This window comes from Triticum aestivum, chromosome 3A, assembly GCF_018294505.1.
Source record: "Triticum aestivum cultivar Chinese Spring chromosome 3A, IWGSC CS RefSeq v2.1, whole genome shotgun sequence".
Lineage (NCBI taxonomy): Eukaryota > Viridiplantae > Streptophyta > Magnoliopsida > Poales > Poaceae > Triticum > Triticum aestivum.
Genome location: NC_057800.1, coordinates 691,953,346 through 691,980,609, shown reverse-complemented (window position 1 = coordinate 691,980,609; position 27,264 = coordinate 691,953,346). Strand labels below are relative to the sequence as shown.

The 27,264-nt window shown below is 46.4% G+C and overlaps 1 protein-coding gene across 1 annotated transcript; it reads left to right on the top strand.

Moving 5' to 3' along the window:
* The first annotated feature begins 11,404 nt into the window (after positions 1–11,404).
* LOC123059162 (putative F-box protein At3g52320) lies at positions 11,405–12,991 on the top strand. Its single transcript, XM_044481798.1, has 2 exons — positions 11,405–11,508; positions 11,598–12,991. Exon 2 carries the CDS (start codon positions 11,609–11,611, stop codon positions 12,770–12,772), a length of 1,164 nt encoding a protein of 387 aa, XP_044337733.1. The 5' UTR covers positions 11,405–11,508; positions 11,598–11,608; the 3' UTR covers positions 12,773–12,991.
* Positions 12,992–27,264: the final 14,273 nt, after the last annotated feature.

Below are 27,264 nucleotides of genomic sequence, written 5' to 3'. Positions count from 1 at the left end.
CGAACCTTTTTTCACTTCCATAATAGAGAAACATATCCTTATTCCACTAAGGACAATTTTGACCGCTGTCCAGTGATCTACTCCTAGATCACTATTGTACTCCGTTGCCAAACTCAGTGCAGGGTATACAATAGATCTGGTAAACAGCATGGCATACTTTATAGAACCTATGACTGAGGCATAGGAAATGACTTTCATTCTCTTTCTATTTTTTGCCGTGGTCGGGCTTTGAGTCTTACTCAACTTCACACCTTGTAACACAGGCAAGAACTCTTTCTTTGACTGTTCCATTTTGAACTACTTCAAAATCTTGTCAAGGTATGTACTCATTGAAAAAACTTATCAAGCGTCTTGATCTATCTCTATAGATCTTGAAACTCAATATGTAAGCAGCTTCACCGAAGTCTTTCTTTGAAAAACTCCTTTCAAACACTCCTTTTATGCTTTACAGAATAATTCTACATTATTTCTGATCAACAATATGTCATTCACATATACTTATCAGAAATGTTGTAGAGCTCCCACTCACTTTCTTGTAAATACAGGCTTCTCCGAAAGTCTGTATAAAACCAAATGCTTTGATCACACTATCAAAACGTTTATTCCAACTCCGAGAGGCTTGCACCAGTCCATAAATGGATCGCTGGAGCTTGCACACTTTGTTAGCTCCCTTTGGATCGAAAAAACCTTCCGGTTGCATCATATACAACTCTTCTTCCAGATATCCATTCAGGAATGCAGTTTTGACATCCATCTGCCAAATTTCATAATCATAAAATGCGGCAATTGCTAACATGATTCGGACGGACTTAAGCATCGCTACGGGTGAGAAGGTCTCATCGTAGTCAATCCCTTGAACTTGCCGAAAACCTTTTGCGACAAGTCGAGCTTTGTAGACAGTAACATTACCATCAGCGTCAGTCTTCTTCTTAAAGATCCATTTATTCTCAATTGCTTGCCGATCATCGGGCAAGTCAACCAAAGTCCATACTTTGTTCTCATACATGGATCCCATCTCAGATTTCATGGCTTCAAGCCACTTTGCGGAATCTGGGCTCATCATCGCTTCTTCATAGTTCGTAGGTTTCATCGTGATCTAGTAGCATGACTTTAAGAACAGGATTACCGTACCACTCTGGCGCGGATCTTACTCTGGTTGATCTACGAGGTTCAGTAGTATCTTGTTCTGAAGTTTCATGATCATCATCATTAGCTGCCTCACTAACTAGTGTAGGTGTCACAAAAACAGTTTTCTGTGATGTACTACTTTCCAATAAGGGAGCAGGTACAGTTACCTCGTCAAGTTCTACTTTCCTCCCACTCACTTCTTTCAAGAGAAACCCCTTCTCCAGAAAGTTTCCGAATTTAGCAAAAAAAGTCTTGCCTTCGGATCTGTGGTAGAAGGTGTATCCAATAGTTTCCTCTGGATATCCTATGAAGACGCACTTCTCCGATTTGAGTTTGAGCTTATCAGGATGAAAAATTTTCATATAAGCATTGCAACCCCAAACTTTAAGAAACGACAGCTTAGGTTTCTTGCCAAACCATAGTTCATATGGTGTCGCCTCAACGGATTTAGATGGTGCCCTATTTAATGTGAATGTAGCTGTCTTTAATGCATAACCCCAAAACGATAGTGGTAGATCCGTAAGAGACATCATAGATTGCACTATATATCTAATAAAGTACGGTTATGACGTTCGGACACACCATTATGCTGTGGTGTTCCATGTGGCATGAGTTTGTGAAACTATTCCACATTGTTTTAATTGAAGACCAAACTCGTAACTCAAATATTTGTCTCCGCGATCAGATCGTAGAAACTTTATTTTCTTGTCACGATGATTTTCCACTTCACTCTGAAATTCTTTGAACCGTTCAAATGTTTCAAACTTATGTTTCATCAAGTAGATATCCCCATATCTGCTCAAATCATCTGTGAAGGTCAGAAAATAATGATACCTGCTGCAAGCTTTAATATTCACCGGACCACATACATCAGTATGTATGATCTCCAACAAATCTGTTGCTTGCTTCATTGTTCCGGAGAATGGCGTTTTAGTCATCTTGCCCAAAAGGCATGGTTCGCAAGCATCAAGTGATTCATAATCAAGTGATTCCAAAATCCCATCAGCATGGAGTTTCTTCATGCGCTTTACACCAATATGACCTAAACGGCAGTGCTACAAATAAGTTGCACTATCATTATTAATTTTGCATCTTTTGGTTTCAATATTATGATTATGTGTATCACTACGATCGAGATTCAACGAACTATTTTCATTGGGTGTGTAACCATATAAGGTTTTATTCATGTAAACAGAACAACAATTTATTCTCTTACTTAAATGAATAACCGTATTACAATAAACATGATCAAATCATATTCATGCTCAACGCAAACACCAAATAACACTTATTCAGGTTCAACACTAATCCCGAAAGTATAGGGAGTGTGCGATGATGATCATATCAATCTTGGAACCACTTCCAACACACATCGTCACTTCACCCTTAACTAGTCTCTGTTTATTCTGCAACTCCCGTTTCGAGTTACTAATCTTAGCAACTGAACTAGTATCAAATACTGAGGGGTTGCCATAAACACTAGTAAAGTACACATCAATAACATGTATATAAAATATACTTATGTTCACTTTGCCATCCTTCTTATCTGCCAATCACTTGGGGTAGTTCCGCTTCCAGTGACCAGTCCCTTTGCAGTAGAAACACTTAGTCTCAGGCTTAGGACCAGACTTGGGCTTCTTCACTTGAGCAGCAACTTGCTTGCCATTCTATTTGAAGTTCCCCTTCTTCCCTCTGCCCTTTTCTTGAAACTAGTGGTCTTGTCTACCATCAACACTTGATGTTTTTCTCGATTTCTACCTTCGTCAATTTCCGCATTACGAAGAGCTTGGGAATTGTTTCTGTTATCCCTTGCATATCATAGTTCATCACGAAGTTCTACTAACTTGGTGATGGTGACTAGAGAATTCTGTCAATCACTATCTTATCTGGAAGATTAACTCCCACTTGATTCAAGCGATTGTTGTACTCAGACAATCTGGGCACATGCTCACTAGTTGAGCGATTCTCCTCCATCTTTTAGCTATAGAACTTGTTGGAGACAACATATCTCTCAACTCGGGTATTTGCTTGAAATATTAACTTCAACTCCTGGAACATCTCATATGCTCCATGACGTTCAAAACGTCGTTGAAGTCCCGATTCTAAGCCATTAAGCATGGTGCACTAAACTATCAAGTAGTCATCATATTGAGCTAGCCAAACGTTCATAACGTCTGCATCTGCTCCTGCAATAGGTCCGTCACCTAGCGGTGCATCAAGGACATAATTCTTCTGTGCAGTAATGAGGATAAACCTCAGATCACGGATCCAATCCGCATCATTGCTACTAACATTTTTCAACATGATTTTCTCTAGGAACATATCAAAATAAACACAGGGAAGCAACAACGCGAGCTATTGATCTACAACATAATTTGCAAAATACTACCAGGACTAAGTTCATGATAAATTAAAGTTCAATTAATCATATTATTTAAGAACTCCCACTTAGATAGACATCCCTCTAATCCTCTAAGTGATTACGTGATCCAAATCAACTAAACCATGACCGATCATCACGTGAGATGGAGTAGTTTTCAATGGTGAACATCGTTATGTTGATCATATCTACTATATGATTCACGCTCGACCTTTCGGTCTCCGTGTTCCGAGGCCATATCTGTATATGCTAGGCTCGTCAAGTTTAACCTGAGTATTCTGCGTGTGCAAAACTGGCTTGCACCCGTTGTAGATGGACGTAGAGCTTATCACACCCGATCATCACGTGGTGTCTGGGCACGACGAACTTTGGCAACGGTGCATACTCAGGGAGAACACTTCTTGATAATTTAGTGAGGGATCATCTTATAATGCTACCGTCAATCAAAGCAAGATAAGATGCATAAAAAGATAAACATCACATGCAATCAATATAAGTGATATGATATGGCCATCATCATCTTGTGCTTGTGATCTCCATCTCCAAAGCACCGTCATGATCACCATCGTCACCGGCGCGACACCTTGATCTCCATCGTAGCATCGTTGTCGTCTCGCCAATCTTATGCTTCCACGACTATCACTACCGTTTAGTAATAAAGTAAAGCATTACATCGCGATTGCATTGCATACAATAAAGCGACAACCATATGGCTCCTGCCAGTTGCCGATAACTCGGTTACAAAACATGATCATCTCATACAATAAAATTCAGCATCGTGCTTTGACCATATCACATCACAACATGCCCTGCAAAAACAAGTTAGACGTCCTCTACTTTGTTGTTGCATGTTTTACGTGGCTGCTACGGGCTTAAGTAAGAACCAATCTCACCTACGCATCAAAACCACAACGATAGTTTGTCAAATAGACTCCATTTTAACCTTCTCAAGGACCGGGCGTAGCCATACTCGGTTCAACTAAAGTTGGAGAGACAGTCGCCCGCAAGCCATCTATGTGCAAAGCACGTCGAGGGAACCGGTCTCGCGTAAGCGTACGCGTAAGGTTGGTCCGGGTCGTCTCGTCCAACAATACCGCCGAACCAAAGTATGACATGCTGGTAGGCAGTATGACTTGTATCGTCCACAACTCACTTGTGTTCTACTCGTGCATATAACATCAACATAAGTAACCTAGGCTCGGATGCCACTGTTGGGTTTCGTAGTAATTTCAAAAATATCCTACACACACGCAAGATCATGGTGATGTATAGCAACGAGAGGGGAGAGTGTTGTCTACATACCCTTGTAGACCGTAAGCGGAAGCGTTAGCACAACGCGGTTGATGTAGTCGTACGTCTTCACGGCCCGACCGATCAAGCACCGAAACTACGGCACCTCCGAGTTCTAGAACACGTTCAGCTCGATGACGTCCCTCGAACTCCGATCCAGCCGAGTGTCGAGGGAGAGTTCCGTCAGCACGACGGCGTGGTGACGATCTTGATGTTCTACCGTCGCAGGGCTTCGCCTAAGCACCGCTACGATATTATCGAGGTGGACTATGGTGGAGGGGGGCACCGCACACGGCTAAGAGATCCAAGGGATCAATTGTTGTGTCTTTGGTGCTAGCCCTGCCCCTCTATTTATATGTTGAGCCCCGGGGTCGAAACTTGGAGCAAAAGCCTCCTCAAAGTCGGTTTTTCCCGAAAGCCAAGAGTCCCACTCGGACTCCAGGACCAAACGCCACAATCCTTGGCGTCTGGCCCAGACGCCATGGGCCTCGGCGTCTGGCCCAGGGCCAGACGCCAGGGTCTCCGGCGTTTGGCCCCCTGGACTCCGCAAAACTCCTTTTGCACCGATCTAAAGCCTCATGGGCTTGACCCCTTGGCCTAACCATATCATCCAATATATGAATCTTTACGTCTCGACCATTTCGAGACTCCTCGTCATGTCCCCAATCTCACCCGGGACTCCGAACTCCTTCGGTACATCAAAACATGTAAACTCATAATATAACTGTCATCGTAACCTTAAGCGTGCGGACCCTACGGGTTCGAGAACAATGTAGACATGACCGAGACACGTCTCCGGTCAATAACCAATAGCGGGACCTGGATGCCCATATTGGCTCCTACATATTCTACGAAGATCTTTATCGGTCAGACCGCATAACAACATACGTTGTTCCCTTTGTCATCGGTATGTTACTTGCCCGAGATTCGATCGTCGGTATCCAATACCTAGTTCAATCTCGTTACTGGCAAGTCTCTTTACTCGTTCCGTAATACATCATCTCACAACTAACATATTAGTTGCAGTGCTTGCAAGGCTTATGTGATGTGCATTACCGAGAGGGCCCAGAGATACCTCTCCGACAATCGGAGTGACAAATCGTAATCTCGAAACACGCCAACCCAACATCTACTTTTGGAGACACCTGTAATGCTCCTTTATAATCACCCAGTTACGTTGTGACGTTTGGTAGCACCCAAGGTGTTCCTCCGGCAAACGGGAGTTGCATAATGTCATAGTTATAGGAACATGTATAAGTCATGAAGAAAGCAATAGCAACATACTAAACGATCAGGTGCTAAGCTAGTGGAATGGGTCATGTCAATCAGATCATTCAACTAATGATGTGACCTCGTTACTCAAATAACAACTCTTTTGTCTATGGTTAGGAAACATAACCATCTTTGATTAACGAGCTAGTCAAGTAGAGGCATACTAGTGACACTCTGTTTGTCTATGTATTCACACATGTATTATATTTCCGGTTAATACAATTCTAGCATGAATAATAAACATTTATCATGATATAAGGAAATAAATAATAACTTTATTATTGCCTCTAGGGCATATTTCCTTCATGATCTTCACCAGCTCCCCTCGTTGCAGCATCACCGTATTCAGGGGGCACATAGTTGTCATCGTACTCTTCTTCTTCGCCGTCTTCCATCATAACCCCTATTTCTCCGTGCCTCGTCCAAACATTATAGTGTGGCATGAAACCCTTGTAAAGCAGGTGGGAGTGAAGGATTTTCCGGTTAGAGTAAGACCTCGTATTTCCACATTCAGTGCATGGACAACACATAAAATCATTCTGCTTGTTTGCCTCAGCCGCATCGAGAAACTCATGCACGCCCTTAATGTACTCGCGGGTGTGTCTGTCACCGTACATCCATTGCCGGTTCATCTGCGTGCATTATATATAATTAAGTGTCCAAATTAATAGAAGTTCATCAGCACATTAAAACCAAAGTGCATACATAGTTCTCATCTAACAACATATAGCTCTCCACAACATCTAATTAATTAAACCATACATTGAAACTATGTAAAACATTTCAATGCGAAAACAAATGCGATCATAATCGCAACCAAGGTAACAATTGATCCAACGGCATAATGATAGCAAGCCTCCGTATGAATGGCATATTTTCTAATCTTTCTAATCTTCAAGCGCATTACATCCATCTTGATCTTGTGATCATCGACGACATCCGCAACATGCAACTCCAATATCATCTTCTCCTCCTTAATTTTTTTTATTTTTTCCTTCAACAAATTGTTTTCTTCTTCAACTAAATTTAACCTCTCGACAATAGGGTCGGTTGGCATTTCCGATTCACATACATCCTACATAAATAAAATCTATGTCACGTTGGTCGGCATAATTTTCATAAACAATAAATGAACCAATAGTTATAAAGATAATATATATACCACATCCGAATCATAGATAGGACGAGGGCCGACGGGGGCGGATACCAAAACCATCGCACTATATAAGATGCAATAATAAAAGTAAGAAAATAATACAAGTATCTATGTAAACATACAAGTAAGAATATTTTTCCTTTCAGAAAGAAGATAAGAACAAGAGGCTCACCACGGTGGTGTCGGCGATGAGCTCGGCGCGGGTGATCGACGGCGGTGAAGACGGGGATGGGGCGTGACGGACCGCTAAACCTAGACAAATATTATGGAAAATGGAGCTTGGAGGTCGAGCTTGGAGAGGAGAAAACTTAAGTAGTGTGGCTCGGGCATTCCATCGAACACCTTGCGTGCATAGGAGGTGAGCTAGAGCACCACCAAGCCCTCTCCCCCTCGGCCAGAGAAAAACAGAGCACTGGGGTGCTCTGCTCGAGAGAGAGGGGTATATATAGGCACCTCATTGGTCCCGGTTGGTGACTTGAGCCGGGACTAAAGGGGAGCCTTTGGTCCCGCTTCAAGCCACCAACCGGGACCAATGGTCCCGCTTCAAGCCACCAACCGGGACCAATGGTGGCGGGCCAGGAGCGAGGCCCATTGGTCCCGGTTCATCCCACCAAGCGGGACCAAAAGGTCCAGATGAACCGGGACCAATGGCCCACGTGGCCCGGCCGGCCCCCTGGGCTCACGAACCGGGACCAATGCCCACATTGGTCCCGGTTCTGGACTGAACCGAGACTAATGGGCTGACCCGGCCTGGACCAAAGCCCTGTTTTCTACTAGTGACAGTGATTTGGGTAGACCGTTATAAGTGTGGACTCATGTACCGGACTTTATGAGGCTAGCTATTCAGTCAACTTTGTACTCTGTTTGGTCATATATGTTAGCAGCATATATGCAGCTGCAACACCCTACTACTAAAGTAAGGACAATTGATCGTTTTGTTGGAACTATTATGAGTATTTTGATATCTACATTCTTGTATCTGTTTGTGGAGAATTTTATCTGCACACCAACTTTTTTGTGCGTTAAAGGCTATTTTCTCCTTATTAACCTCTAACTCTACCCTAGAGCCTAAGATTTTGCTGTTTGGGTGGACCTGGAAGTGCTGTTGCATTTCTAGAGCGTTCTGTTTGTCATTCCGTCTTTGTTTTTCATTTTCATGTCTACTGAAACTGTGATATATTGTAATGTAATAGCAATAGCTTAACACGATCTATTGCTAAGGCTTTCTGATAGATGAACTGCAACTTCAGTTTAGCGTGAACCACAAGTGATTTTTCACCATTATGGTTACATTATCTTTGTGTCACCATCACCGGCTTCGAAGCGTGGTTCTCCAGCTGCAGTTTCTAATAGAAGTGTTGAGTTGCCCGTTCAGTTGGTTCAGTCATGGGGGCACTCCTACTCTGAATTGTAACTGCGCCCTACTGTTGCTAGGATTTTATGATCTACTACATAACTAGCAGATCTTGATTCTCCCTTTGTCTCTCCTCCAAGGAAAGGCAGCTAGGGTTTCTGCCTCTCATCGGCAGCGCAGCGGGTCTCCCACGTCTCCTGTGGCGTTAGGGCCATGGGTGCGTGGTGGATCCCGGCCCTTGCTGGCGGGAGGGCTCCGTTTTCAGGTGTTTCTTCAAGTTTTGTTAGGGTTTGTGTCTTGCTCAAGAAAACGAGATAGCAGCAGCTTCTTGAAGATGAAATAAGGTTCTCCCAGCCTAGCCCCCGTCCCGATGGTGTGTCTAGCATTGTCGGAGGGCATGTGGAGGTGTGTCTCCGACGGATCTCGTGGGATTCGGTCTGGGTTTGTCTTTGGTGGATCTGGTGTTTGTTCGTCTTTGTTCATGGTTTTCAGGTTGGATTCTTCCGATCTAAGCTTCCGTTCATCAGCGGCGGTTTCCATTCTGATGTGTTTGTCCTATGGGACCTTAGCACGATGACTTCTTGACTGTCTACTACAACAAGTTGTGCCCGGCTGCGGGGAGGGAGGGGCGATCACGGCGGCGCGCCTTCAGCTCGCTTCAGTGCTTGTAGTTGTCGCTAGGTGGTCCATGAATCTAGATGTAATTTTTATTATTTCTGGTGTTCATTGTACTGCCATGATTCAAGATGAATAGATCGACAGTTTTCCGCAAATAAAAAGACCAGGATGACAAAGTTGCCAGAATATCCTCCCAACACTGCCTGTTATCTTTGTGTCAGTTTGACCAATTACCTGTAATTTCTTGTCATGGCCTATTTTTTTAATTTAGAAAATACATCCAAAGGATATCTTACTGATAATTATCAAGGAAAACGGTAATCAGCACAGTGTATAGACAACATGACATAAATTGACCTGCAAAGGATAAAACTACACCGAAAAGCATACTGGCTGCCTTCTTCCTAAGATTGTATGCCGCCTGTCGAAGCCTGAAAATTGCACTAAACCGGTGGTAGAGAAAAGGGACACTTGCAAATGTACACCCGCGTCATACCAGACTTTAAATGCTAGAAACAAGATCTAGTAACTGCTAAAAGAGCATCGACTGGGGTCTTGCACCACGCAATGGAAGCTTGCAATGTTTCACCACCAGCCAGAGGGTTGGTGAAACTATCAAGACCATGCTGCGCGAAGCAAATCAAAGAAAGAGGTTGAAGTCTCTACACCAAGAGCCAGCCAATCGCTTACCTTTATTAACACACAAATTATCAAGATATGAAGAGAACTAACAAATAGGCGACACAAATCCATACATGACCTTCGTCGCCACTGGATCAGAAGTTGTCAAGGTAGATTGCTGCCACTACCTTGCCGATGCTGTCAGGAAACCAAAACTACGCAGAAAAAAAAACAAGGATATACGAGAATTAATTTTTTTGAGGGAATTAAAAAAAATTAAGGGATGTATCATCACTCGTCGATCTACTTTTTTATTAGGACTTCAAAATGGTGTATGTTTTGTTTTGAGGGACTGCAAAATGGTTTAGGTGTGTTTTACTGTGAAATACTGCGACTCACACGGCCTAGTAAAAAGCCCAGATAACTTCACGCGCCCGTCCTCCCGGTTCCACTCTCACAGCCTCAATAAAACTTCCGCAGCCTAAAAAAATGATCTCGGTCGTGTGCTTTGATTTGTGCTTTATTTAGGCGTGCTTGGAGAGATAGTTGGCTAGATAGTGGCCAACAACATTTTGCCCTCTCTTAGCATGCTTGATGACAAACTCCCTACCCCCCTCAAGAAGCTCTTTGGCCTCTCGAACCATCATCATATGCTCCGATCCATCATAGCTCATGCCTTAGATTAGCCGGGAGTTCTAGACAATCCAAATGCACAATGATCGGCCGTGTACTCCACTGGATGGCATGGCCGAGGCTGATGCTGATGCCTTCCAGGCACTCTCCGTCTCCGCGCTTCTCCTGCTCCGCGTGAGGAGCCAGCCCGAACGCTGCAGCTCCAGGAATCCAGCTCCGCCGAGACGAGCCCTCTCCAGTGTAAAATCGTGGAGCATCAGAAGTGCAGCTCCCAGAAACAGCGAAGTAGTAGAAGTTTGACAAAACTACCTCAGGATTGCCACCGCCATGTGAATAACGGTTCGCTCGATTAGAAAGACAAGTCGAACGATGCCTCGCCCCACGTTCTCCCGGCCAAACCACGCCATGGGCTGCTGCCCTTTTCAAAGAAACGGCCCTCAAGCCCACCACATGAAGCCCATCTTCACTTCCACAGATCTGCGAAGCATTTTACGCAGCCGAACACACCTAGCTCCGCGAGAGAAGTTGGCAGTGAGTACGAGAAGCTGGAATCGAGGATTTGGAGAAGCCAGACGAGTTCCGAACGGGGCCTAAGAGTAAAGTGCATTGCGGTAGCTCCAGGCATGAATAGAAAATAGGCGCACCTACGTCGTCCCTTAGAATCATACCTGCCCCAGCCTCATTGTCATGCTCACTAAAGGATCCATCGACGTTCAAAGTACATGGAGTGTTTAAGGATCCATCGACACTCATATACGTATGCCCCTCTGGTACATAGTTCCACGGGTTGTACACTCGAAGGTATTTATTTTTACCAGACAGTTTATACTTTGAAGAAAAGAATTACTCTCGAAAAGCAATATTTGGTCGTGGTAGTAGAAATCCAGAGATGACGTGTTAGCTCGTACGTGTATCCTCTACTTCTACGTTTCAAGTCGTGCAGGGCCGAGATAAATCCACTAGTATCTCCACTAGTACCTCCAACTCGCTACTGCCGCGTGCGCAAACCCTAGCCGGCGGCCGGCCGTCCTTCGCTTCACATCTCGCTAGCAATTGGTAGTTCCTCCCGTCCGTCACGCTCCCATCATCAGTTCATTACCGTGGATGCATGAGTCTCTAACCGTCTCCTTCGTCCCGATCTGCAGACTGTCCTGCCATGATGCGGGGCTCCAAGAAGAAGAAGAAGAAGTGGGACACGGGGAGGAGCCCGGTGTCCGAGCTCCCGGACGACCTCCTGGTCGAGATCATCTCGCGCTTGATCTACAAGTCCACCTGCTGTTGCCAGTGCGTCTCCACGCGCTGGCGCGATCTAATCTCCCACCCGGACCACCGCAAGAAGCTTTCTCAGTCGACCCTCGCCGGCTTCTTCTTTGAAACATGGGACACAAAAAAGGTTTCTCGTCGTTACCAAAGCGTCTCCGGGAACTGGCGCCCTCCCATCAACTCCTCCCTCTCGTTCCTGCCGCGATGCGAGAAACTCCACATATTGGACTGCTGCAATGGCCTCCTCCTCTGTAAGTGCTGGCAGGACACTGATCGCAAGATACTTGATTACGTGGTGTGCAATCCGGCCACCGAGAAGTGGGTGGTCGTGCCTGCCACAAACTGGTCCAGCAAGTTGTACAAAGCTCACCTGGGGTTCGATCCAGTGGTCTCATCACACTTCCATGTTTTTGAGTTCGTACCTACCTATGTCTGGGATGGGGATAAGAGTGGTGATCATAGTCAAAGATACATCAAAGTGGTGGGAATCTACTCTTCCAAAGCTGGAGTTTGGACACGTCAGCGCGCATGGGACCTTCCAATTGAAACAGTCCACTTTATAGGTAGCGCATTTTTGACCGGGATCCTGTATTTAACTTCCAATAATGATTTGGTTGCGACCGTTGACGTGGATGGAAATTGCAGTTCCGTTCGTGTTCCTAAACCACACTGTCCCGGTTGTGCTTATGATGTTTATGTATCACGGGGCCATTTGTATATCGCAAATTGTGATGCTTCTGAAATATCAATCTGGGTTTTAGAAGATTTTAGCACTGCAAAATGGACATTGAAGCTCAATGTCAGCTACGAGCTACTGTTTGGAACAAGGTATTCAAGCCATGATGATCATTGCTGTGTTATCTCAGCTCACCCAGAACATAATGTCATATTCATAATTGTAAAATATACTTTGTATTGGCGTTCACTGGTGGAACTATTTTCCTACGAAATGGATTCTAAGGAGCTGCGTTTGATATGTGATCTTGGACGGGAATCCAGCTTCCCTTATCTTTCATACGTTCCATTGTTCTCAGAGTCATTGGCAGATGAACACTAAAAGTCTTGCATATTGGAGCCTCACAATTGTCCATCTTTCTGATGATATACAAGAGTTACGTCTTGAATACGGGAGGCAATGAAGGATAGACCTTTACGAAGCTTTTTGATAGGCTCTAGGTGCTTGAATGAGCGCATTTATCCGACTTTATACGGCTAGCTATACTGTCAACATAGTACCTGCTTGTGTTTGTGTAGTTATAAATATATTAGTAGCCTATGCAGATGTAACACCTTAGTACTTCACCATGCATACTCAGATTGTTTTGGGTGAACTATTATGAATATTTAATATCTACACTTTATTTATTTGTCTGTGAATAATTTGTCGTTCTAGCAACTTCTGTTTCCGACAATACATAAAGGTTATTTTCTTGTTTGTAATCTCTAGCTGTGGCCTAACTAACTGAAGATCTTGCTGTTTGGGTGGACCTGGAATGGAAGAGCCCAAGACTGCTGTTGCATTTCTGTAGCGTCCGAGGACTACGTGCTATATACGGAGATTCATGTCTGTTTGTCATTCCATTTTTGTGTTGTATTTTCCCTTGCCTGCTGAAACTGTGATATACTAGTAAGTTGATAGTACTAGTTTAACACGATCGTTGCTAAGGCTTTCTGATATATGAACTGCCGTTTCAATTAACTCTGAACCTCAAGTGTTTCTCACCTCAATTTCTAATAGATGAATCGTCTGTTCAATTAGTTCAGTCATGGGTCCCTCCTGCTCAGAAGTCAGGATGATATATAACTTGCATCCTAACATCTCTGGAAAATCATGATCTACACGGCTTGCAACAGAGAAACTTCTTATTTGTTTGCTCCACATCGTGCTTCTGATTGTTTGTCAAATCTATCAGGCGGCAGTTCAGATTGGATAATGGAGGAAATCTGGACTGCACACGTTCTTCATAATTAAAGAGTGTCGTTTTGCATGAGCAGTTCACCAGGATGAGACGAAGTTGCCAGGACGTCGTCGAGCACCGCCTATTATCTACGTGTCGATTTGATTAAGTTTTCTGGTGGTTTTTTGCTGTGACCCAATTTGCAAGTCTTGTACAAGAGACTAGAAACATAATCTGGCATGGAGAACATTCTTGTTTGGTTCTATGCTTATGTGTTGACATTAATTTGTAGTAATACTCTATTTAGACACATGCACAGAGAGATTTACTGTAGGAGAAGGAAAATATTTGACTCGGCGGTAGAAATCCATAGATGAGGTGTATGAAAAGAAATACCGTGCCGAGACGAATTGAAATAGAAGTGTACGTCTACTTCTACGTTCCGACTCATATACGTGCCGAGCCAGATTAAAAGTTTGTGAAAGCGAACGCCGGTCTCCTCTCTCGCCTCATCTTGACTCATATACGTCCTCCGCAAAAAAGTTCGTGAAAGCGAACGCCGGTCCCCAGATCTCGTAGATAGAGGAAACGGCCAGAAATATGCAGGTTCCCGCAAAAAAATTACAGAATGGACAATTTTACGGGATCTATTCGGGACAAAAAAAGCGCCCTCGTCCCGTAAATCGGTGGTCATTTTGCCGGATGGTCCCTTTTACAGGATCTGCCAGAGATGCTCTAACTAATATGGCAGACTACTCAATATAGTATCACGTGTTTTGTGGAAATATGCATGTGTAGAGGTTCTTCTATATTGACAGTATCACTATGGATCGCTATCTTTATCTCCCTTCTTGTGAAATCATTTCTCTTTTTTTCCTTTCGGTTGTTTATTGTTATCAGGTTTCTAGAAATATTTAAGCTAATCAAAATGTGTCCTCTCCATGGTACTCGACTTTATGTGTTCCTCTTCTATCTTCTGCAGGGAAGGACCACTAAAATGTCCAATAGGTTAGCAAACTTGACCCTCTCAGGTGTACTCATGGTCTGAGATTTGTTAGCTTGACCGCCGTCAACTCCAAACCTGACCATATATAAGTTCTGTAAGTTAATGCCTGGTCAAGTTATTTTTGCTTCATTAGACGGATTTTTAAGCTTTTGCCATCAGAATGTCACCCATTTGGCTAATGCTGTTCACGAGCTCACTAAGCCAAATTGAACCCCTTCCTCCTGCCATTTTGAGTAATAAGAGGAGCCTTTCAACTTCAAGTTGCAAGTGGTTTTAAACTTGTTTTAGCTTCTCTGACCATGACATGGTTAGGTTGAGAAATAAGTATGTTCCAGATACCAATCTTATTCCCAACCATATTCTTGACGAGCGCTTTCAATACATGGAAAAAACGAGCAACTCCTAATTAGCACTGGATGCCTCGACCTCCAGGTCTTTGTTTTCACCCTGATATTCCATCACCAACAGAAGTGAAGAACATCTCTTATACATAGAAGTTAGAACAGCCAGAACGAGAACTAGAACAAGACTACGCTCGATGGAAAGCATATTCTGTAGAAATATAAATGGAAGAAACTGTGGACCAAGCAACCAGCACTCCTGCAAACATGAAAAACACAATTGACAGCATAATGACCTCATCAGATGATGAAGATTAATTTAAGAAATGCAAAATTACTGCTATGGGTCATACCGTACCGAGTGTATGAATTTCCACTAATTTCAGTTTGTCTGTACAACACCTATGCTATCTTATCTACTTCTAGATAATGTTGCCGTTTTTTCAGGTAATTTATTTGTCCTAGTTTATAAAATAAATGAAATCCCACAAACAACACGCTATTAGAATCATTTGATCATCCTACTGAATTAAAACTCGGAATAACAAACTTACAAAAACTAATAAATTAACGAAAGAAACACATAATAATATTCACATGCTATTAATCTATACCATAATTATAAGCAATGCGCGGCATGCCACCGCGGGGGTATAGGCTAGTCATAACAAGGAAATGTTTGTCAGGTCATGTATAGATGGACGAAAACTTGCACTCAATAACCAAGTTGAGGCTAAATGTACGGCCACATTTCTTCTCATGCATTCTTTAATACTTTCAACATCGTCAATGCAACAGTACCAAATAGCCTTCTGGATCGATGCATATTTGTGACTTGTGGAATTTCTCTTGCCAGCAAACAGGCATTACCTTTTGGGACCGAAGTAGTAGATAGTTTGCCAAACTTACTCACCGAGTCCTGTATTCGATCAAATTTAGGCGGAGGCAATTCATCAGTTTGTGCATGGGCTGGATACACTTTTATGGGAGACCGCAATGCTAACACTGATCTCCAATATGGAAAGTAACTATTCCATGTGCATTCACGCTCCCAACGTCTGCATGGTCTATTTCTGAAACGCTTTTTATCTGCATTAGGCGTTTCTGCAGTTGCCTTAGTTTCGACAATCTTCTCACCATTGGGCACTGGCCACCATTCGTAAGGGGAGAGGTTTCCAATGCGGATGACTCCTCCGGTGGCGAAAAAACCATGATCATTGAGAATCTGTGAAATGTGTTGAAGAACCTTTGTTTCAGGCACCTCTTTATGTGTCTGAATGTAAGAATCAAGAGCTTTACCAGCTTGGAAAATTATTTGACCAAGCAATAATGTATTGTACAAATGTTCACTCTGGGCCTCCAAATTCAGCTTTTCCTTTTCGTCTCGATCCATCCCCAATTTTATGCTATCAATCTGTTCAACAAGGCGATCAATGATAGTAGAAAACCCATGAACCCCAACATTACCATTTCTATTGCAGGAGGAATACCCTGCACGGATATGTCCTTGAGCTGACAGTAGCAAAACGGCTGTTTGCAACAGTTTCCCATCCTTTATATATTTCCATATCTCCTCATCTAGATTGTCAGTGTGTTCGGCAAGCAGTCTATGAAAGAAATATGCCCTAGAGGCAATAATAAAGTTATTATTTATTTCCTCATATCATGATAAATGTTTATTATTCATGCTATAATTGTATTAACCGGAAACATAATACATGTGTGAATACATAGACAAACATAGTGTCACTAGTATGCCTCTACTTGACTAGCTCGTTGATCAATGATGGTTGAATTTTCTAGCCATGGACATGAGTTTTCATTTCATTAACAGGGTCACATCATTAGGAGAATGATGTGATTGACTTGACCCATTTCGTTAGCTTAGCACTTGATCATTTAGTTTACTGCTATTGCTTTCTCCATGACTTATACATGTTGCTATGACTATGAGATTATGCAACTCCCGAATACCGGAGAAACACTTTGTGTGCTACCAAGCGTCACAACATAACTAGGTGATTATAAAGGTGATCTACAGGTGTCTCCGATGGTGTTCTTAGAGTTGGCATAGATCAAGAATAGGATTTGTCACTCCGATTGTCGGGGAGGTATCTCTGGGCCCTCTCGGTAATGCACATCACTATAAGCCTTGCAAGCAATGTGACTAATGAGTTAGTTACGGAATGATGCACTATGGGACGAGTAAAGAGACTTGCCAGTAACGAGATTGAGCTAGGTATTGAGATACCGACGATCGAATCTCGGGCAAGTAACATACCGATGACAAAGGGAGCAACGTATGTTGTTATGCGGTTTGACCGATAAAGATCTTCGTAGAATATGTAGGAACCAATATGAGCATCCAGGTTCCGCTATTGGTTATTGACCGGAGACATGTCTCGGTCATGTCTACATAGTTCTCGAACCCGTAGGGTCCGCACGCTTAAAGTTCTGTGACGATCGGTATTATGAGTTCTTGTGTTTTGATGTACCGAAGGTAGTTCGGAGTCCCGGATATGACCACGGACATGACGAGGAGTCTCGAAATGGTCGAGACGTAAGGATCGATATATTGGACGACTATGTCCGGACACCGGAAGTGTTTCGGGAGGTTTCGGACATATACCGGAGTACCGGGGGGTTACCGGAACCCCCCGGGGAGTGTATGTTGGGGAACGTATTAATTTCAAAATTTTCCTACGCACATGCAGGATCATGGTGATGCATAGCAACAAGAGGGGAGAGTGTTGTCTACGTACCCTCGTGGACCATTCGCGGAAGCGTTATATCAACGCGGTTGATGTAGTCGTACGTCTTCACGATCCGACCGATCCAAGTATCGAAAGCACGGCACCTCCAAGTTCTGCACACATTCGGCTCGGTGACGTCCTCGCCTTCTCGATCCAGCAAGAGGGGCGAAGTAGTAGATGAGTTCCGGCAGCACGACGGTGTGGTGATGGTGTTGGTGAAGAACAATCTCCGCAGGGCTTCGCCTAAGCACTACGAAAACTATGACGGAGGATAAAGTAGAGGGGATGGGGTTGCCAGCACACGGCTTGGTGTTTCTTGATGTGTCTTTGATGCTAGCCCTGCCCCTCTATTTATATGTTGATCCCTGGTGAGGGAGTCCTGGATTAGGGGGTGTTCGGATAGCCGGACTCCTGGACTATGAAGATACAAGATTGAAGACTTCGTCCCGTGTCCGGATGGGACTTTCCTTGGCGTGGAAGGCAAGCTTGGTGATGCGGATATTCAAGATCTCCTACCATTGTAACCGACTCTATGTTACCCTAACCCTATCCGGTGTCTATATAAACCGGAGGGTTGTAGTCCATAGGACAGAATCAACTCCATACACAACAATCATACCATAGGCTAGCTTCTAGGGTTTAGCCTGCTTGATCTCGTGGTAGATCTACTCTTGTACTACCCATATCATCAATATTAATCAAGCAGGAGTAGGGTTTTACCTCCATCGAGAGGGCCCGAACCTGGGTAAAACAAAGTGTCCCCTGTCTCCTGTTACCATCCGGCCTAGACACACAGTTCGGGACCCCCTACCCGAGATCTGCCGGTTTTGACACCGACATTGGTGCTTTCATTGAGAGTTCCTCTGTGTCGTCGCCTTTAGGACCGATGGCTCCTTCGATCTTCAACAACGATGCGGTCCAGGGTGAGACTTTTCTCCCCGGACAGATCTTCGTCTTCGGCGGCCTCGCACTGCGGGCCAATTCACTTGGCCACCTTGAGCAGATCGAAAGCTACGCCCCTGGCCATCAGGTCAGGTTTGGAAGCCTAAACTACACGGCTGACATCCGCGGGGACTTGATCTTTGACGGATTCGAGCCACAGCCAAGCGTGCCGCACTGTGTCGACGGGCATGATATAGCTCTGCTGCCGAACAGCGCCTTGGAGGCTGCACACGCATCGGTTTCGACCATTGATTCGGAACCTACTGCGCCGATCGAGGATCAGCGGTTGGACGCTGCCTCAGGGGCTGCTATCTCAGAGGCGATCGAGCCGAACTCCAGCCCCGCACTCCGCGTGGCCCGAGACTCCGAGGAGCCGGATTACTCTCCGAACTCCAAGCCCCCCGCACCCCTGCCAATCGAATCCGATTGGGCGCCGGTAATGGAGTTCACCGCCGCAGACATCTTTCAGCATTCGCCTTTTGGCGACATCCTGAATTCCCTTAAGTCTCTCTCTTTATCAGGAGAGCCCTGGCCGAGCTACGGTCAGCAAGGGTGGGATACGGACGGTGAGGAAATTCAAAACCCACCCACCACCCACTTTGTAGCCACTGTCCACGATTTAACCGACATACTGGACTTCGGCTCCGAAGACATCGACGGCATGGACGACGATATAGGAGACGAACAGGAACCAGCACCTGTAGGGCGCTGGAACGCCACCTCGTCATATGACATATACATGATGGATACTCCAAAAGACGGAGATGGCGATGGAACAATGGGGGATGACGCCCCCAAGAAACAGCCGAAGCCCCGGTGTCAGCGGCGCCGCTCTAAATCCTGCCAAAGCAAAAACGGTGATTCCGGCACAGGAGCTAATACTACCCCGGATAGCGCCTAAGAACACCCACCCTAGCAAGATTCGGCACAGGAAGATGGAGAAGCCAGCCCTCATGAGAGAGCGGCAGACCGAGAGGTCGAGGATGATAACTATACGCCTCCCTCCGAAGACGAGGCAAGCCTCGAGGACGACGAATTCGTCACACCATCAGACCCCGCCGAACAAGAGCGTTTTAGACGCAGGCTTTTAGCCACGGCAAGCAGCCTCAAGAAAAAGCAGCAACAACTTAAAGCCGCCCAAGATTTGCTAGCTGACAGATGGACTGAAGTCCTTGCGGCCGAAGAGTATGAACTCAAACGCCCCTCCAAGAGTTACCCGAAGCGTAGGCCGCTACCCCGATCAGAGGAGGAAGCACCTACATCACCTGTGCATGACATGGCAGACCGGCCACCTCGTGGCCACGACAGAGAGGCCTCTCAGCCCTCCACCCAAGCCATGCCCCGACGCCGCACAACTAAGGCACGGGAAAATGCGCCCGACCTGCGAGACATACTGGAGGACAAGGCAAGACAGACACGATCGATCTACGGATCACGCAGGCGCCCTACGACATGTGACAATGATCTTCATGCCGGATACAACAAATCCGGCTGGGCCAAACACAACAGACATAACTCTTCCGAGCTGCGTCGTGATATAGCCCAGTACAGAGGCGCCGCACACCCATTATGCTTCACGAATGAAGTAATGGATCATAAAATCCCAGAGGGCTTTAAACCCATAAACATCGAATCATACGATGGCACCACAGACCCGGCGGTATGGATTGAGGATTATCTCCTTCACATCCACATGGCGCGCGGCGATGATCTACACACCATCAAGTACCTCCCGCTCAAACTTAAAGGACCGGCCCGGCATTGGCTTAACAGCTTGCCAGCAGACTCAATCAGTTCTTGGGAGGACCTGGAAGCCGCATTCCTCGACAACTTCCAGGGCACTTATGTGCGACCGCCGAATGCCGACGACTTAAGCAACATAATTCAGCAGCCAGAAGAATCAGCCAGACAATTCTGGACACGGTTCCTAACAAAGAAAAACCAGATAGTCGACTGTCCGGACGCAGAGGCCCTAGCAGCCTTCAAGCATAACATCCGCGACTGAAAGTGCAACTATCCCTAGGTGGTTTTGGTAATTCATAACAACATATAGCTCATTATGCTAATGCTATTCCAAGATGATTATTTCAGGAAAGCTCAATGATTGGCATGGCATGGATGGTGAAAGTGGAACCATCAAAATGCTAAGGACAAAGGATTGGCTCAAGCTCAAAAGCTCAAGACTCTTCATTTTATATTTTAGTAATCCAAGAGCACATTGAGTCTTTAGGAAAAGCCAATACTATCAAGGAGGGATGAGGTGTTGCTTAATGAGCCTCTTGCTTCATGTGCTTAGTGATACGCTCCAAAACCCTCAGCTACTTTCCCATATCCACATTTGACCTAAACCCTAAGCCAAACTCGGCCCTACCGATTCTTTCAACCTAGCGCCACCGAGTTTCACTTGTCATAGCCATTGCCAAACCCTAGCAAATCGGTTCTACTGATAGGGATCTCGGTCTCACCGAGATGGGATTGCAAACTCTCTGTTTCCTTTTCGTAACTTTTCGGTCTCACCGAAAGAGCGGATCGGTCCCACCGAGATTGCAATGTAAATTCAGTGTTTCCTTTTTGTAACTTTTCGGTCTCACCGAAAGAGCAAATCGGTCCCACCGAGTTTGCCTGACCAACTCTCTAGTTAGCTAATTACCAAAATCGGTCTCACCGAGTTTGTGTAATTGGTCTCACCGAGATTACGTTATGCCCTAACCCTAACAAAATCGGTCCTACCGAGTTGCATGTCAGTCCCACCGAAAATCTCTAACGGTCACTAGGTTTACTATTTCGGTCCGACCGAGTTTGTTGATTCGGTCCCACCGAGATTGGTAAATTGTGTGTAACGGTTGGATTTTGTGTGGAGGCTATATATACCCCTCCACCTCCTCTTCATTCGTGGAGAGAGCCATCAGAACACATCTACACTTCCAACTCATATGTTCTGAAAGAGAACCACCTACTCATGTGTTGAGACCAAGATATTCCATTCCTACCATATGAATCTTGATCTCTAGCCTTCCCCAAGTTGCTTTCCACTCAAATCTTCTTTCCACCAAATCCAAATCCTGTGAGAGAGAGTGGAGTGTTGGGGAGACTATCATTTGAAGCACAAGAGCAAGGAGTTCATCATTAACACACCATTTGTTACTTCTTGGAGAGTGGTGTCTCCTAGATTGGCTAGGTGTCACTTGGGAGCCTCCGACAAGATTGTGGAGTTGAACCAAGGAGTTTGTAAGGGCAAGGAGATCGCCTACTTCGTGAAGATCTACCACTAGTGAGGCAAGTCCTTCGTGGGCGATGGCCATGGTGGGATAGACAAGGTTGCTTCTTCGTGGACCCTTCGTGGGTGGAGCCCTCCGTGGACTCGTGCAACCGCTATCCTTGGTGGGTTGAAGTCTCCATCAACGTGGATGTAGGATAGCACCACCTATCTGAACCATGGGAAAAACATCCGTGTCTCCAATTGCGTTTGAATTCTCCAAACCCTTTCCTTTACATACTTGCAAGTTGCATGCTTTACTTTCCGCTGCCAATATACTCTTTGCATCCTTGCTTGAATTGTGTGATGATTGCTTGACTTGTCCTAAAATAGCTAAAATCTGCCAAGAACTAAAATTGGGAAAAGGTTAAGTTTTTATTTGGTCAAGTAGTCTAATCACCCCCCCCCCTCTAGACATACGTTCGATCCTACAGCGACGAGTGGCTTGCCCGGCACCTGGGACAGGAAAAGTCGAAATCCATGGCAGCCCTCACGACACTCATGACCCGCTTTTGCGCGGGTGAAGACAGCTGGTTAGCTCGCAGTAACAACTTATCAAAGAACCCTAGTAATTCGGATACCAAGGACAAAAGCGGTAGGACACGTCGGAACAACCAAAAACGCTGCGTTAACAGCGACAGCAATGAAGACACGGCAGTCAATGCCGGATTCAGAGGCTATAAGTCCGGTCAGCGGAAAAAGCCATTCAAAAAGAATACTCAGGGCCCGTCCAGTTTGGACCGAATACTCGATCGCTTGTGCCAGATACATGGCACCCCCGAAAAGCCAGCCAATCAGACCAACAGGGATTGTTGGGTGTTCAAGAAGGCAGGCAAGTTAAGAGCCGAAAACAGAGACAAGGGGCTGCACAGCAACGACGAGGAGCCCAAGCCGCCGAACAACAATGGACAGAAGGGCTTTCCCCCACAAGTGCGGACGGTGAACATGATATACGCAACACACATTCCCAAGCGGGAGCGGAAGCGTGCGCTACGGGACGTATACGCGATGGAGCCAGTCGCCCCAAAGTTCAACCCATGGTCCTCCTGCCCGATCACTTTTGATCGGAGGGACCATCCCACTAGCATCCGTCATGGCGGCTTCGCCGCATTGGTTCTCGACCCAATCATCGATGGATTTCACCTCACAAGAGTCCTCATGGACGGCGGCAGTAGCCTGAACCTGCTTTATCAGGACACAGTGCGGAAAATGGGCATAGATCCCTCAAGGATCAAACCCACAAGAACGACCTTTAAAGGCGTCATACCAGGTGTAGAAGCCAACTATACAGGCTCAGTAACACTTGACGTGGTCTTCGGATCCCCGGATAATTTCCAAAGCGAAGAGTTAATCTTTGATATAGTCCCGTTTTGCAGTGGCTATCACGCCCTGCTCGGACGAACCGCATTTGCAAAACTCAATGCGGTGCTGCACTACGCATATCTCAAACTCAAGATGCCAGGCCCTCAAGGAGTGATCACGGTCAACAGAAACACCGAACGCTCCCTCCGTACGGAGGAGCATATGGCGGCTCTCGCAGCGGAAGTACAAAGTAGCCTTCTTAGGCAATTCTCCAGTCCGGCCACTAAAAAGCCAGACACTGCCAAGCGCGCCCGGAGTAACCTACAGCAGGACCGCCTAGCACACTCTGAGCAAGCGTAGCAATGCGGCCCCAACCCCAGCTTTCGCGACCTAGCGAAACCAGTACCTCGTGTACATAACTACGCCCTCGAAATACCATGGGCACAGGGGAAGGGGCACAATAACGGCACGCCCAAAATACGGCTTAAAACGTACCAGGGGCTGCCGGATTCTTTTTTTTTTATTTTTTCTTACTTTCAGGACTCCATACTTCGGACGACCTGTTTGGCAATTCGATTGCCGCACAAACGATGCAAGATCTAGGGAGGCAGATAAGCAATGCCGCATTATGGAACTCCCAGGTGGTCTCTCTTACGAGCGGTATACCTACTTTATATATAATTCCGCGGCCTGCCCCTGGTCAGGACATACTGAATAGTCCAATATCTTTTGCTTACCGCACCATTTGTATCGTTCGGCTTTGATAAATAGCCTCTCCATAAATAATGCTTAGCTTTTTGTCTATTTTTTGCATTACTCTTTTCATATATATGTTCATTAATGACATGTCGCACCCGTACATGGTGGTACGGCAAAGTATGCCAGGGGCTTCAGTACCCTTTAATATGGTGTGAGAAGTCCGTACACTTTCACAAGTGCGGTACCCCGAATTTATAACACTATATGCATCGGCTCCGAATCATGATTTGGGTCAATAGTTGGGTTTGCCCGGCTCCTATGTTTTGGTGCCTTATGTTCCGCTATATCGGCTAAGGTAGCACTAGGATAACCACTGCGATTGTGCCTCGGTTGAGCTGGGTTAAGCACCTCAGTGGAGAAAGCTAAAACTGACTGTCATGATGAGGCGAAAGACCAGTCGCTGTTCGAGAGGTTTTTCGAGTCCCTAAAGGCTTATGCCGCTTCGAGCGAGGAGCTGGATAACCTCAGCCAAGGCGTGGATAGCGCCCCGAACTCGATCTTCCGAACTAGGGGCTTCGCCGAAATTTAAAATTATAAAGTTCTATGGCTAAGTGAGAGTGTTCAAGCATTATAGTCCGATTGCCTGGTTCGTCGTGCTGAGCGCCTCCCTCGAAGGACCCAAGCATGGGAATAAGAGCGCCCAGGTTTATCACCGAACACCCCAGCACTAGTGGCATGGGGGCAGAAGCCGACGACTGGCCATCTCTCAATTTTCGATAAACGGCCGCACAGAAAATAATATTTTAAATTCAATAAGCATTGCTTAGCGCATATGAACAAGTTTTCAGCGCACAGGATAAACACGAGCGAATTCATTCAAAAATCACATCCTTGGCGCACTCATCCGCCACAAGGCAGGCACCCGCAAGAACATCCTTATAGTAGTTCTCCGGCTTGCGATGCTCCTTCCCCGGCGGCGGCCCGTCCATCACAAGCTTCTCACCGTCCAGCTTACCCCACTGCACCCTTACACGGGCAAGGGCCCTACGGGCACCTTCGATGCAGACAGAGCGCTTGATGACCTCGAGCCTTGGACAGGCCTCCACCAGCCGCCGCACCAGCCGAAGTAGCTCCCAGGTAGGGCCTCTCCGGGCCACAGCCAAACTATGAAGCCCTTCATGGCTTGTTCGGCCGCCTTGTGGAGTTCGACCAGCTGTTTCAGCTGGTCTCTCAAGGGCACAGGGTGTCCGGCCTCAGCATACTGAGACCAGAACACCTTCTCCGTCGAGTTTCCCTCTTCAGCTCGGTAGAATGCGGCGGCATCGGATACGCTGCAGGGAAGATCTGCGAATGCCCCTGGAGAACTCCGGATTCGGGTAAGTAACAAGTAGTTTAGTTTTATATTTCTGCTTTGCATAAAGAATGCCTTACCCGCTGCTATCTTTTTCACATCCTCCAACTCTCGGAGGGCCTTTTGGGCTTCGGCCTTGGCAGACTTCATAGTCTCAAGGGCCGTCGCGAGCTCGGACGCTTGGGACTTCGACTCAAGCTCCAAACTCTCATGTTTTTTCATGAGAGCCTGAAGCTCTTGCTGCATCTCGCCGACCTGAGACCCAAGTTTTTCTCGCTCGGTGCGTTCTGCGGCCGTTTTCTTTTCGGCCTCGGACAGCGCCTGCTTGAGGGTCGCCACCTCAGTCGTGGCCCCTACAATAAGCAGTTCAATCCTGTTATTTTTTTTGCAATCACGCCTCTCTATAGGCACTTTTTTATAAGGTATTCTTTACCTTCTTTCTCCTCGAGCTACTGCTTGGCCAGGCCGAGCTCTTGCTCGGACCGCTCGAGTCCCTGTTTCAGGGCATCCACCTCTGCAGTCAGTGCGGCGGTGGCTAGCAGCGAAGCCTGCATACGCATATTGACCCTTCGTTATTAGACTCCTGATAAATTTAATAGATCCTCTATTCGGCTTTTCTTTCCGAACGCCAAACAGAGCATCAGGGGCTACTGTCTATGCGGTAATATTTTTACATATTTTTACTTACCTCGAAGCCTGTTAGGAGGCTAGCGCAAGCTTCACTCAGCCCACTCTTGGCGGACTGAACCTTCTGGATCACCATACTCATAATAGTACGGTGCTCCTCGTCGATGGAGGCGCCTTCAAGCACCTCCAGCAGATTGTCCGGCGCCTCCGGTTGGACGGAGGCTGCCGGCTCAGAAGGCTTGCTCCTCTTGGAAGGAGTTCGCCAGCCGCGGTCCGAAATTGTTGAAGATTCTGGCACGGTGTCCGGCTTAAAGCCGGACTTGGAGCCCTGGGGGTCTTGTCCCCTTCACTCCTGGGGTCCGGGAGGTCGCCTTGCGGCTCCTCCAGGACCACCTCCTCCTGCCCCGGAGCTCGTTGCGACGCCACTTCGGCGTCGTCCGTAGTGCGGGGGAGATAGCGGGCGGAACAGAGTTCACGTCCAATGAATCCAGGGAGCCGCTCGATGACTCGTTGAGTGCGGCCCGGGGCAGGCTGCATGATTACATTCGACATTAGGGAAAGCTGCGCAATAAAGGAACATCATGAGTTACTATAATACCCGAACTTATGATTTCGCCGAACGCTTGGCCCTCTCCGGCCACTCCTCTTCGCCCTCTTCGGCATCAGGGGCGTAGTCCGGCGGAGGGGTCTTCCTTTTCCTAGACCCCTCGGCCTCTCCCATTGGGGCGGCCTTCCTCTTCTCTCCTCCCTCCACTGGAGAGGGAGAGTTTTCTTCTTCCTCCTCCTCGTTCTAGCGGGAGGAGGGCGCCTCGGACTCGTCAGATGATGAGTCCGACACCACCACGTTGCGGGCACTCTTTCGAGTCCCCGTGGTCTTCATCTTCTTGGCCTTCTTCTCCAGCACCACATAAGGCGCCGAGGCCAGCAGCTTCACCAGTAAAGCTGGGGCTGGATCTTCGGGCAGCGGAGCCGGACAGTTAATCGGCTCGGCTATCGCCCGCCAAGCCTGTCAAAGGTAGGGGAGTTCAGATCCCGCATAGTGTCAAACTATGAAAAAAGGCTTAACATCCTGTGAAGGGTGTAGATGGCATACCTTGCTAGTGTGACGCTGCGAGCTGTATCCGCGGTCCTCGGAAGCGGATGCGGGAGCCTCAGCGCCCTTGAATAGCACCTTCCAGGAGTCTTCATACGTCGTGTCGAAAAGCCTGTTGAGAGTTTGGTGCTGCGCCGGGTCGAACTCCCACAGATTAAAATCCCGTTGTTGGCACGGGAGGATCCGGCGGATGAGCATAACCTGGATTATATTAACAAGCCAGACTGGCTTGTTCACCAGGGAATGGATGCATGTTTGCAATCCGGTCACCTCTTTTTCGT

Bases quoted from the DNA above. Each gene is read 5' to 3' on its own strand.
- LOC123059162 (XM_044481798.1), top strand. From the start codon at position 11,609: ATGATGCGGGGCTCCAAGAAGAAGAAGAAGAAGTGGGACACGGGGAGG.